The sequence below is a fragment of the Entelurus aequoreus genome, linkage group LG03 (genome assembly GCF_033978785.1).
Source record: "Entelurus aequoreus isolate RoL-2023_Sb linkage group LG03, RoL_Eaeq_v1.1, whole genome shotgun sequence".
Classification (NCBI taxonomy): Eukaryota; Metazoa; Chordata; class Actinopteri; order Syngnathiformes; family Syngnathidae; genus Entelurus; species Entelurus aequoreus.
In genome coordinates, this window is record NC_084733.1 from 94,428,238 (window position 1) to 94,441,609 (window position 13,372).

A 13,372-nucleotide genomic window follows, 5' to 3' on the forward strand; every position below is an offset into this window, starting at 1 on the left:
CATTAGTACCATATTTTCTGGACCATAGGTTACCATTAGTACCAGATTTTCTGGACCATAGGTTACCATTAGTACCATTTCTGGACCATAGGTTACCATTAGTACCATATTTTCTGGACCATAGGTTACCATTAGTACCATATTTTCTGGACCATAGGTTACCATTAGTACCATATTTTCTGGACCATAGGTTACCATTAGTACCATATTTTCTGGACCATAGGTTACCATTATTACCAGATTTTCTGGACCATAGGGCGCATCGGATTCTAAGGCGCACTGCTGATGAATGCTCCATTTTCAAGCTCTTTTTCATACAAAAGGTCATGTCAAAGTCTGCATGTGATGTTAGTGCAGCTCCTTTCAAGCAGGAAATGATCAACTTTACTATATTGTGTTCTTCAACCTTTCCCTCTCAACTTTATTAGATTGGGTTCTTCATGGATGACAAATAAATGATGATGTCATAAACACACACACAGTAACATGGATGACAAATAAATGATGATGTCATAAACACACACACAGTAACATGGATGACAAATAAATGATGATGTCATAAACACACACACAGTAACATGGATGACAAATAAATGATGATGTCATAAACACACACACAGTAACATGGATGACAAATAAATGATGATGTCATAAACACACACACAGTAACATGGATGACAAATAAATGATGATGTCATAAACACACACACAGTAACATGGATGACAAATAAATGATGATGTCATAAACACACACACAGTAACATGGATGACAAATAAATGATGATGTCATAAACACACACACAGTAACATGGATGACAAATAAATGATGATGTCATAAACACACACACAGTAACATGGATGACAAATAAATGATGATGTCATAAACACACACACAGTAACATGGATGACAAATAAATGATGATGTCATAAACACACACACAGTAACATGGAATGTTGCCACAATATACTTTTCTCTGGCTTCTGCAGAACTTCACACCATTTCTCCCAGAAGGTGTGTCCTCCAACACACACACACACACACACACACACACACACACACACACACACACACACACACACACACACACACACACACACACACACACACACACACACACACACACACACACACACACACACACACACACACACACACACACACACACACACACACTGCATCATCTTGGGAGGAGTGTGTCAACTTGCTTGTCAGAGTAGAATTGAAGTCAGGATGGTCCTCTGAAGGCAGTAATAGTGCAGGAAGTGTCGCGTGGAAGTCACCTTTCTTCTTCTGGTAAGTGAAACTGAGTTTTTGCATGGAAAGTCTGTCGGGCATGTTGGTGTGCTCTTGAATGGCATGTTGATGTGCTCTTGAATGGCATGTTGGTGTGCTCTTGAATGTCATGTTGGTCTGCTCTTGAATGGCATGTTGGTGTGCTCTTGAATGGCATGTTGGTGTGCTCTTGAATGGCATGTTGGTGTGCTCTTGAATGGCATGTTGGTGTGCTCTTGAATGTCATGTTGGTCTGCTCTTGAATGGCATGTTGGTGTGCTCTTGAATGGCATGTTGGTGTGCTCTTGAATGTCATGTTGGTGTGCTCTTGAATGGCATGTTGATGTGCTCTTGAATGGCATGTTGGTGTGCTCTTGAATGGCATGTTGGTGTGCTCTTGAATGGCATGTTGGTGTGCTCTTGAATGGCATGTTGGTGTGCTCTTGAATGGCATGTTGATGTGCTCTTGAATGGCATGTTGGTGTGCTCTTGAATGGCATGTTGGTGTGCTCTTGAATGGCATGTTGGTGTGCTCTTGAATGGCATGTTGGTGTGCTCTTGAATGGCATGTTGATGTGCTCTTGAATGGCATGTTGGTGTGCTCTTGAATGTCATGTTGGTGTGCTCTTGAATGTCATGTTGGTCTGCTCTTGAATGGCATGTTGGTCTGCTCTTGAATGTCATGTTGGTGTGCTCTTGAATGGCATGTTGGTCTGCTCTTGAATGGCATGTTGGTGTGCTCTTGAATGTCATGTTGGTGTGCTCTTGAATGTCATGTTGGTCTGCTCTTGAATGGCATGTTGGTCTGCTCTTGAATGGCATGTTGGTGTGCTCTTGAATGTCATGTTGGTCTGCTCTTGAATGGCATGTTGGTCTGCTCTTGAATGGCATGTTGGTGTGCTCTTGAATGGCATGTTGGTCTGCTCTTGAATGGCATGTTGATGTGCTCTTGAATGTCATGTTGGTGTGCTCTTGAATGGCATGTTGATGTGCTCTTGAATGGCATGTTGGTGTGCTCTTGAATGGCATGTTGGTGTGCTCTTGAATGGCATGTTGGTGTGCTCTTGAATGGCATGTTGGTGTGCTCTTGAATGGCATGTTGATGTGCTCTTGAATGGCATGTTGGTGTGCTCTTGAATGGCATGTTGGTGTGCTCTTGAATGGCATGTTGGTGTGCTCTTGAATGGCATGTTGGTGTGCTCTTGAATGGCATGTTGATGTGCTCTTGAATGGCATGTTGGTGTGCTCTTGAATGTCATGTTGGTGTGCTCTTGAATGTCATGTTGGTCTGCTCTTGAATGGCATGTTGGTCTGCTCTTGAATGGCATGTTGGTGTGCTCTTGAATGGCATGTTGGTCTGCTCTTGAATGGCATGTTGATGTGCTCTTGAATGGCATGTTGGTGTGCTCTTGAATGTCATGTTGGTGTGCTCTTGAATGGCATGTTGGTCTGCTCTTGAATGGCATGTTGGTGTGCTCTTGAATGGCATGTTGGTGTGCTCTTGAATGGCATGTTGGTGTGCTCTTGAATGGCATGTTGGTGTGCTCTTGAATGTCATGTTGGTGTGCTCTTGAATGGCATGTTGGTCTGCTCTTGAATGGCATGTTGGTGTGCTCTTGAATGGCATGTTGGTGTGCTCTTGAATGTCATGTTGGTGTGCTCTTGAATGGCATGTTGGTCTGCTCTTGAATGGCATGTTGGTGTGCTCTTGAATGGCATGTTGGTGTGCTCTTGAATGGCATGTTGGTGTGCTCTTGAATGGCATGTTGGTGTGCTCTTGAATGGCATGTTGGTGTGCTCTTGAATGGCATGTTGGTCTGCTCTTGAATGGCATGTTGGTGTGCTCTTGAATGGCATGTTGGTGTGCTCTTGAATGGCATGTTGGTGTGCTCTTGAATGGCATGTTGGTCTGCTCTTGAATGTCATGTTGGTGTGCTCTTGAATGGCATGTTGGTGTGCTCTTGAATGGCATGTTGGTGTGCTCTTGAATGGCATGTTGGTCTGCTCTTGAATGTCATGTTGGTCTGCTCTTGAATGGCATGTTGGTGTGCTCTTGAATGTCATGTTGGTCTGCTCTTGAATGGCATGTTGGTGTGCTCTTGAATGTCATGTTGGTCTGCTCTTGAATGGCATGTTGGTGTGCTCTTGAATGGCATGTTGGTGTGCTCTTGAATGGCATGTTGGTGTGCTCTTGAATGGCATGTTGGTGTGCTCTTGAATGTCATGTTGGTCTGCTCTTGAATGGCATGTTGGTGTGCTCTTGAATGTCATGTTGGTCTGCTCTTGAATGGCATGTTGGTGTGCTCTTGAATGTCATGTTGGTCTGCTCTTGAATGGCATGTTGGTGTGCTCTTGAATGGCATGTTGGTGTGCTCTTGAATGGCATGTTGGTGTGCTCTTGAATGGCATGTTGGTCTGCTCTTGAATGGCATGTTGGTCTGCTCTTGAATGTCATGTTGGTCTGCTCTTGAATGGCATGTTGGTGTGCTCTTGAATGGCATGTTGGTCTGCTCTTGAATGTCATGTTGGTCTGCTCTTGAATGTCATGTTGGTGTGCTCTTGAATGGCATGTTGGTCTGCTCTTGAATGGCATGTTGGTCTGCTCTTGAATGTCATGTTGGTCTGCTCTTGAATGGCATGTTGGTGTGCTCTTGAATGGCATGTTGGTCTGCTCTTGAATGTCATGTTGGTCTGCTCTTGAATGTCATGTTGGTGTGCTCTTGAATGGCATGTTGGTGTGCTCTTGAATGTCATGTTGGTGTGCTCTTGAATGTCATGTTGGTCTGCTCTTGAATGTCATGTTGGTGTGCTCTTGAATGTCATGTTGGTGTGCTCTTGAATGGCCACACTGAAGACTTTGTAGTCTGGACACGCCCACTTTATGCTATGAGACTAGTGTTGGACGCTATGCCGCTACTAGTATAGTATCGCGGTACTAATTCATCAAAAACGGTACTACACTCTGTTTGAAAAGTACCAGAACATTGCTGGTTGTAGGAGCAGAGGAGCATGTTGGGCAGCGCACACACACTGAGTACTTACAAGCAGACACAGTGTGTAGACAGAAAAGGGAGAATGGACGCATTTTGCTGTAAAAAGTCAAGATAAAGGTGAAGTTATAACACTGAAACACCCTCAGGAAGAGCTGCTTCAGGTGCAAATAAAGTAAGTTTCTTACAAGTAGCATTATCACTGGAGGACGAGGAATATCTAAACATGCTTCACTACACACCGTAGGAGGATACAATAGCTCACCGCCGTCACAATGTAAACAAACGCCATGGGTGGATCTGCACCTGACATCCACTGTCATGATATCAAGTACAAGAGTGTATGTGGTCGATACTACTATGATTACATCGATATTTTTTATCATCACAAAATCTTTTTTCTTTTTAAAACTCATATTATGTTTATAAAGTCAGTAAATATGTCCCTGGACTTTGAATATGACCAATGTATGATCCTGTAACTACTTGGTATCAGATGCATACCTAAATGTGTGGTATAATCCAAAACTAATGTCAAGTATCAAATAAGAGAAGAATAAGTGATTATTACATTTGAACAGAAGTGTAGATAGAACATGTTCAAACAGAAAATAAGCAGATATTAACAGTAGGGATGTCCGATAATGGCTTTTTGCCGATATCCGATATTCCGATATTGTCCAACTCTTTAATTACCGATACCGATATCAACCGATACCGATATCAACCGATATATACAGTCGTGGAATTAACACATTATTATGCCTAATTTGGACAACCAGGTATGGTGAAGATAAGGTACTTTTTAAAAAAAATTAAAATAAAATAACTAAATTAAAAACATTTTCTTGAATAAAAAAGAAAGTACAACAATATAAAAACAGTTACATAGAAACTATTAATGAATGAAAATGAGTAAAATGAAGTGTTAAAGGTTAGTACTATTAGTGGAGCAGCAGCACGCACAATCATGTGTGCTTACGGACTGTATCCCTTGCAGACTGTATTGATATATATTGATATATAATGTAGGAAGCAGAATATTAATAACAGAAAGAAATGGGGGGAGGGAGGTGTTTTGGGTTGGTGCACTAATTGTAAGTGTATCTTGTGTTTTTATGTGGATTTAGTAAAAAAAAAACAAACAAAAAAAACAAACAAAAAAAAAAAAACGATACCGATAATAAAAAAACCGATACCGATAATTTCCGATATTACATTTTAACGCATATATCGGCTGATAATATCGGCAGGCTGATATTATCGGACATCTCTAATTAACAGTAGATGAACAAGTAGATTAATAATCCATTTTTACAGTTTGTCCTTTATAAAATAATAGGTGTATAAATGACACAATATGTTACTGCATACGACTTATTAGGAGTCTTTGTTTGTTTACTTACTACTAAAAGACAAGTTGACTATTTTATTGAAGGACTAAATGACAATAATAAACATATGTTCTAACATTTGTTGTTACAAAAATGACATTTGTTGTGCAGTTGTAGCTTCATGTGTGCATGTGGTGAGCAGGATGTGTTGTGGACATAAACAGGAGCTAAGCTAAACTGCTTCTGCTGTTTCTACTCCAGCATAGAAGAAGTCACTCGGGAGTCGTGTGCTTGTTGGGGTAATGGCCATGAACAGTGCTTCTTTTTTGGCTCCATCAGGGAGATGCTTTTAGAGGAGAACTCACACAAAGGCAGCAGCCAGCTGGTGCACACTGGAAAGTTCCAGAAGCTCCAGATAAGTAAAGTGCTCCAAACTAGTCAAAAGTGGTTTTGAGGACAGAATGAAAAACATGATGGATGTTAAAAAGCTGAAACCTGGATTGACTTCAAAATGACATCAAATATGAAGGATGAATTCTGCTTCTTGCACATAAAACTCAATGATTGACAAGAGATGTCCTTTTAATTATATTCTTCACCTTCCTTCTACAAACCCAAAAAGCGGTGAAGTTGTCAGGTTGTGTAAAAGGTAAATAAAAAGAGAATAACAACAAATCCTTTTCAACTTATATTCAATAGAATAGACTGCAAAGACAAGATATTTCATGTTCACACTGAGAAACTTTGGTATTTTTTGCAAATATTAGCTCATTTGGAGTTTGATTGAAGAAAAGCTGGCACAAGTGGCAAAAAAGAGTGAGAAAGATGCTCATCAAAGACTTATTTGGAACATCCCACAGGTGAACAGGCTAATTGGGAACAGGTGGGTGCCATGATTGGGTATAAAAGCAGCTTCACAAACAAGGACGGGGCGAGGGTCACCACTTTGTCAACAAATGCCTGAGCAAATTGTTGAAGGACAACATTTCTCAAGCAGGAATTGAGGGATTTCACCATCTACGCTCCGTAATATCATCAAAAGGTTGAGAGAATGTGGAGAAATCACTGCAGGTAAGCCATGATATTACACACCTTGGATCCCTCAGGCATCAAAAAGCCACATCGGCGTGTAAAGGATATCACCACATGGGCTCAGGAACACTTCAGAAAACCACTGTCAGTAACTACAGTTGGTCGCTACATCTGTAAGTGCAAGTTAAAACTCTACTATGCAAAGCCACAGCCATTTATCAACAACACCCAGAAAAGCTTGGCTGGGCCTGAGCTCATCTAAGATGGACTGATGCAAAGTGGAAAAGTGTTCTGTGGTCTGACGAGTCCACATTTCTAATTGTTTTTGGAAACTGTGGACCAAAGAGGAAAAGAACCATGGGGACTGTTCTAGGGTGAAAGTGTAAAAGGTGTGATGGTATGGTGGTGTATTAGTGGTCAAGACATGTTCTAGGGTGAAAGTGTAAAAGGTGTGATGGTATGGGGGTGTATTAGTGGTCAAGACATGTTCTAGGGTGAAAGTGTAAAAGGCAGCATGTGTGATGGTATGGGGGTGTATTAGTGGTCAAGACATGTTCTAGGGTGAAAGTGTAAAAGGTGTGATGGTATGGGGGTGTATTAGTGGTCAAGACATGGGTAACTTACACATCTGTGAAGGCACCATTAATGCTGAAAGGTACATACAGCTTTTGGAGCAACATATGTTGTTATCATGGACGCCCCTGCTTATTTCAGCAAGACGACGCCAAGCCAGGTGTTACAACAGCGTGGCTTCATGGGTAAAAGAGTGCTGGTACTAGACTGGCCTGCCTGTAGTCCAGACGTAAAAAGTATGTTGCATTAAAACTACTCAGACAGTTTCAATGTATTCTAAAAGTTACTCAAGTAAATATAAAGCTAGCATGTTACTCACCACCTCTGCATGTTACTCACCACCTCTGCATGTTACTCACCACATCTGCATCTTACTCATCACCTCTGCATGTTACTCACCACATCTGCATGTTACTCACCACCTCTGCATGTTACTCACCACCTCTGCATGTTACTCACCACATCTGCATCTTACTCATCACCTCTGCATGTTACTCACCACATCTGCATGTTACTCACCACCTCTGCATGTTACTCACCACCTCTGCATGTTACTCACCACCTCTGCATGTTACTCACCACCTCTGCATGTTACTCACCACATCTCCATGTTACTCACCACCTCTGCATGTTACTCACCACCTCTGCATGTTACTCACCACCTCTGCGTGTTACTCACCACCTCTGCGTGTTACTCACCACCTCTGCATGTTACTCACCACCTCTGCATGTTACTCACCACCTCTGCATGTTACTCACCACCTCTGCATGTTACTCACCACCTCTGCATGTTATTCACCACCTCTGCATGTTACTCACCACCTCTGCATGTTACTCACCACCTCTGCATGTTATTCACCACCTCTGCATGTTACTCACCACCTCTGCATGTTACTCCCCACCTCTGCATGTTACTCACCACATCTGCATGTTACTCACTACTTTTGACCGTCACGGTCATACCTGCTTTTATTTGTGAAGGTGGTGTTTACCCAGGACTGTTTGAACATTGGCCAGCCATGATTCATGACACATAAGTGCCAACTTTAGAGGGGTGATGCCAACATTCCCTCAGTGGAGGGGTGATGCCAACATTCCCTCAGTGGAGGGGTGATGCCAACATTCCCTCAGTGGAGGGGTGATGCCAACATTCACTCAGTGGAGGGGTGATGCCAACATTCCCTCAGTGGAGGGGTGATGCCAACATTCCCTCAGTGGAGGGGTGATGCCAACATTCACTCAGTGGAGGGGTGATGCCAACATTCCCTCAGTAGAGGGGTGATGCCAACATTCCCTCAGTAGAGGGGTGATGCCAACATTCCCTCAGTGGAGGGGTGATGCCAACATTCCCTCAGTGGAGGGGTGATGCCAACATTCACTCAGTGGAGGGGTGATGCCAACATTCACTCAGTGGAGGGGTGATGCCAACATTCCCTCAGTGGAGGGGTGATGCCAACATTCCCTCAGTGGAGGGGTGATGCCAACATTCACTCAGTGGAGGGGTGATGCCAACATTCCCTCAGTGGAGGGGTGATGCCAACATTCCCTCAGTGGAGGGGTGATGCCAACATTCACTCAGTGGAGGGGTGATGCCAACATTCCCTCAGTGGAGGGGTGATGCCAACATTCACTCAGTGGAGGGGTGATGCCAACATTCCCTCAGTGGAGGGGTGATGCCAACATTCACTCAGTGGAGGGGTGATGCCAACATTCCCTCAGTGGAGGGGTGATGCCAACATTCACTCAGTAAAATACTTGCCAGGTGTCAAACTGGGAGCGAGATCTTTCAATGTGAAGCATTGATTGATTGATTGATTGATTGATTGATTGATTGATTGATTGATTGAAGGATTGCTGTGTTGATCAGGGATGAAAGTCTGGATGCTGGTGATGGTGGTGATGGTGGTGATGGTGTTGATGGTGGTGATGGTGGTGATGGTCCAGGCTGAAGCTGAGGTGTGTCCTGATGCCTGCACATGCTCCAGGAGGTCCAAGACCCAAGTGGACTGTCACAAGAGAGGACTTGACTCTTTCCCCTCTCAGCTGCCTGCAGATGCTCGCCTGCTCAAACTGGGTAAGTATACACTAATGTAGTATACACTAATGCAGTATACACTAATGTAGTATACACTAATGTAGTATACACTAATGTAGTATACACTAATGTAGTATACACTAATGCAGTATACACTAATGTACTATATACACTAATGTAGTATACACTAATGCAGTATACACTAATGTAGTATACACTAATGCAGTATACACTAATGTAGTATACACTAATGTAGTATACACTAATGCAGTATACACTAATGTAGTATACACTAATGCAGTATACACTAATGCAGTATACACTAATGTAGTATACACTAATGCAGTATACACTAATGTAGTATACACTAATGCAGTATACACTAATGTAGTATACACTAATGCAGTATACACTAATGTAGTATACACTAATGCAGTATACACTAATGCAGTATACACTAATGCAGTATACACTAATGCAGTATACACTGATGCAGTATAGACTAATGTAGTATACACTAATGTAGTATACACTAATGCAGTATACACTAATGTAGTATACACTAATGTAGTATACACTAATGCAGTATACACTGATGTAGTATACACTAATTTAGTATACACTGATGCAGTATACACTAATGTAGTATACACTAATGTAGTATACACTAATGCAGTATACACTAATGTAGTATACACTAATGCAGTATACACTAATGTAGTATACACTAATGTAGTACACACTAATGCAGTATACACTGATGTAGTATACACTAATGTAGTATACACTGATGCAGTATACACTAATGTAGTATACACTAATGTAGTATACACTAATGTAGTATACACTAATGCAGTATACACTAATGTAGTATACACTAATGCAGTATACACTAATGTAGTATACACTAATGCAGTATACACTAATGTAGTATACACTAATGTAGTATACACTAATGTAGTATACACTAATGCAGTATACACTAATGTAGTATACACTAATGTAGTATACACTAATGCAGTATACACTAATGCAGTATACACTAATGTAGTATACACTAATGTAGTATACACTAGCTTTGTCATACATACTACAACTCCGTGCTAAAGTGAAATGTTCATGTAATAATTGATTGGACACACGAGGACTTTGAGGGCAAAAAGAAAGTATTTAAATGAGTAATAGATGGTTGCTTTTTATCTACTTCAAGTGGAACGGCACTTTCTTTGGAATGTTGCATGTACTTCACAATTATACACACTGCAAGTATTTAATGTAGTAACAGACACCTTCATCACAATCGTAGTGTACATATTACATATTGTTATGAAGGTGTATGTTACTACATTATATATATACTTGCAGTGTGTATACTGTACATATTACATATTGTTATGAAGGTGTATGTTACTACATGATATATATACTTGCAGTGTGTGTATTGTACATATTACATATTGTTATGAAGGTGTCTGTTACTACATTATATATATACTTGCAGTGTGTATATTGTACATATTACATATTGTTATGAAGGTGTCTGTTACTACATTATATATATACTTGCAGTGTGTATATTGTACATATTACATATTGTTATGAAGGTGTCTGTTACTACATTATATATATACTTGCAGTGTGTATATTGTACATATTACATATTGTTATGAAGGTGTCTGTTACTACATTATATATATACTTGCAGTGTGTATATTGTACATATTACATATTGTTATGAAGGTGTCTGTTACTACATTATATATATACTTGCAGTGTGTATATTGTACATATTACATATTGTTATGAAGGTGTCTGTTACTACATTATATATATACTTGCAGTGTGTATACTGTACATATTACATATTGTTATGAAGGTGTATGTTACTACATGATATATATACTTGCAGTGTGTGTATTGTACATATTACATATTGTTATGAAGGTGTCTGTTACTACATTATATATATACTTGCAGTGTGTATATTGTACATATTACATATTGTTATGAAGGTGTCTGTTACTACATTATATATATACTTGCAGTGTGTATATTGTACATATTACATATTGTTATGAAGGTGTCTGTTACTACATTATATATATACTTGCAGTGTGTATATTGTACATATTACATATTGTTATGAAGGTGTCTGTTACTACATTATATATATACTTGCAGTGTGTATATTGTACATATTACATATTGTTATGAAGGTGTCTGTTACTACATTATATATATACTTGCAGTGTGTATATTGTACATATTACATATTGTTATGAAGGTGTCTGTTACTACATTATATATATACTTGCAGTGTGTATATTGTACATATTACATATTGTTATGAAGGTGTCTGTTACTACATTATATATATACTTGCAGTGTGTATATTGTACATATTACATATTGTTATGAAGGTGTCTGTTACTACATTATATATATACTTGCAGTGTGTATATTGTACATATTACATATTGTTATGAAGGTGTCTGTTACTACATTATATATATACTTGCAGTGTGTATATTGTACATATTACATATTGTTATGAATGTGTCTGTTACTACATTATATATATACTTGCAGTGTGTATATTGTACATATTACATATTGTTATGAAGGTGTCTGTGATGGTCAGGATATGTTTGTATTGTTGTGATGACATCAAATGATTAATTGGTTCTGCTCTAAAAGGTGAAAATGGCATCACAGAGCTGCAGGCCAACATTCTGGGTTCAGTTCCAAGGATTGAAAGTGTCTTTCTGGAACACAATGCCATCAAGTCCATCCATCGCCAAGCTCTCTGGAGCGCAAAGACCCTGACCCTCCTGAACCTTCACAGTAACCACATCAAGCAGCTTCCACCAAGGGCATTCAAGGTCAAGACAATTAGGCTCACGCAGCGTTTGAGTCATTATCTCAACAATCTTGCTTCTTTTCACCTAGGATCTGTTAAACCTCCGCTTCCTCATGTTGGGTCAGAACCAGATAGGCTCGCTCAAACCCAACATGTTCATGGGCATGAGGAACCTCTCAGAGCTGGATCTCCCCGACAACGCCCTGACAGAGCTGGCGCCCAATACCTTCAAACCTCTGATTGCCCTCAAGGTCTTGGATCTTTCCCTGAATCGCATTCAGAAGATTTCTCCGAAGGCCTTCACGGGGTTACGACGAGTCATGTTCCTCAACCTGGACAACAACAGGTAACGCCACTCATGCTGGGTCTACAAGAAGGGAACAAATATAGAACTTTTCCACTTGTAATGTGGAACTCTTTCAAAAACAGTCAATGTTTTGTCAATTCAAGATCTTAATCCCACAAAATGTCTTCACTTTTACTCTACCCAACTTTTTAAACAAGCTCTAATCGTAGAAAGACTGGCTGGGAGGTGCATTCTCCTAAGATTGAAATATTCCACACGATAGTAAATAGAAGCCTCACAGTGAAAAACTAATGATTGGGGTTGTATTTAATAATAAGAGGAAATGAACAGTTGGTTCTGATCAATTGTCTGTTGAGTGCAATTACAGCTCTTAGTCTGTTGGCTTTGTCTTGAACCTGCCAGAGGCCAACAATTAAATCTGCCAGAGTCCAGGAGAGACCAAGTCCCTGAGGCTAGACATAGCGGTCTTCATGCAACAAGAACTGCAGAGAAAGATAGGGAGCAGCCAGTCATATTCTGGGGTTTTCTGGAAAACCACAGAGAGGCAGTACGTTAGGATGCGGTTTAGGATCCTCTTCATTGATCATCGGTAAAAACAAACCACAATCAGAACCAGAAGTACTTTATTAATCCCCGAGGGGAAATTGAGGTTCTCTGCACAATCCCATTCAAGATCAGACAAACATTACAGTGAGACAGAAAAAGGATCGCTGACAGGTCTGCCAACTTCCAGCGCCCCTGTGTCAGAGCAGGTTCAAGGACCGTGTTGATGATGTTGTTAGTGGTGAAGGTCCAATCCTAGGAGAAGGCAGGAGGAACTGTAGGCCGGGACCAGTTTTTCAAAGGACTGATTATTGGCTTAAGTGCCAATGGACGTCATTTAAGATGCAGTCTTCTGCTTGGGGAGTGGGACCACAATGGTGGACTTTAGGAGCTGAGTTAGTGACTGGTTAAAGATCTTGCTGTCC

General features: G+C 40.6%; 1 protein-coding gene across 1 annotated transcript in view; it reads left to right on the top strand.

Moving 5' to 3' along the window:
* The first annotated feature begins 1,179 nt into the window (after positions 1 to 1,179).
* si:dkey-1j5.4 (leucine-rich repeat-containing protein 15) overlaps positions 1,180 to 13,372 on the top strand; it is a 22,782-nt gene continuing 10,589 nt past the window's right edge. Inside the window, exons 1-4 of the mRNA XM_062040820.1 lie at positions 1,180 to 1,294; positions 9,070 to 9,276; positions 11,935 to 12,119; positions 12,187 to 12,443. Of these exons, the coding sequence (XP_061896804.1) occupies positions 9,072 to 9,276; positions 11,935 to 12,119; positions 12,187 to 12,443 (647 nt within the window). The 5' untranslated portion in view covers positions 1,180 to 1,294; positions 9,070 to 9,071. The remainder of the gene's footprint in view (positions 1,295 to 9,069; positions 9,277 to 11,934; positions 12,120 to 12,186; positions 12,444 to 13,372) is intronic.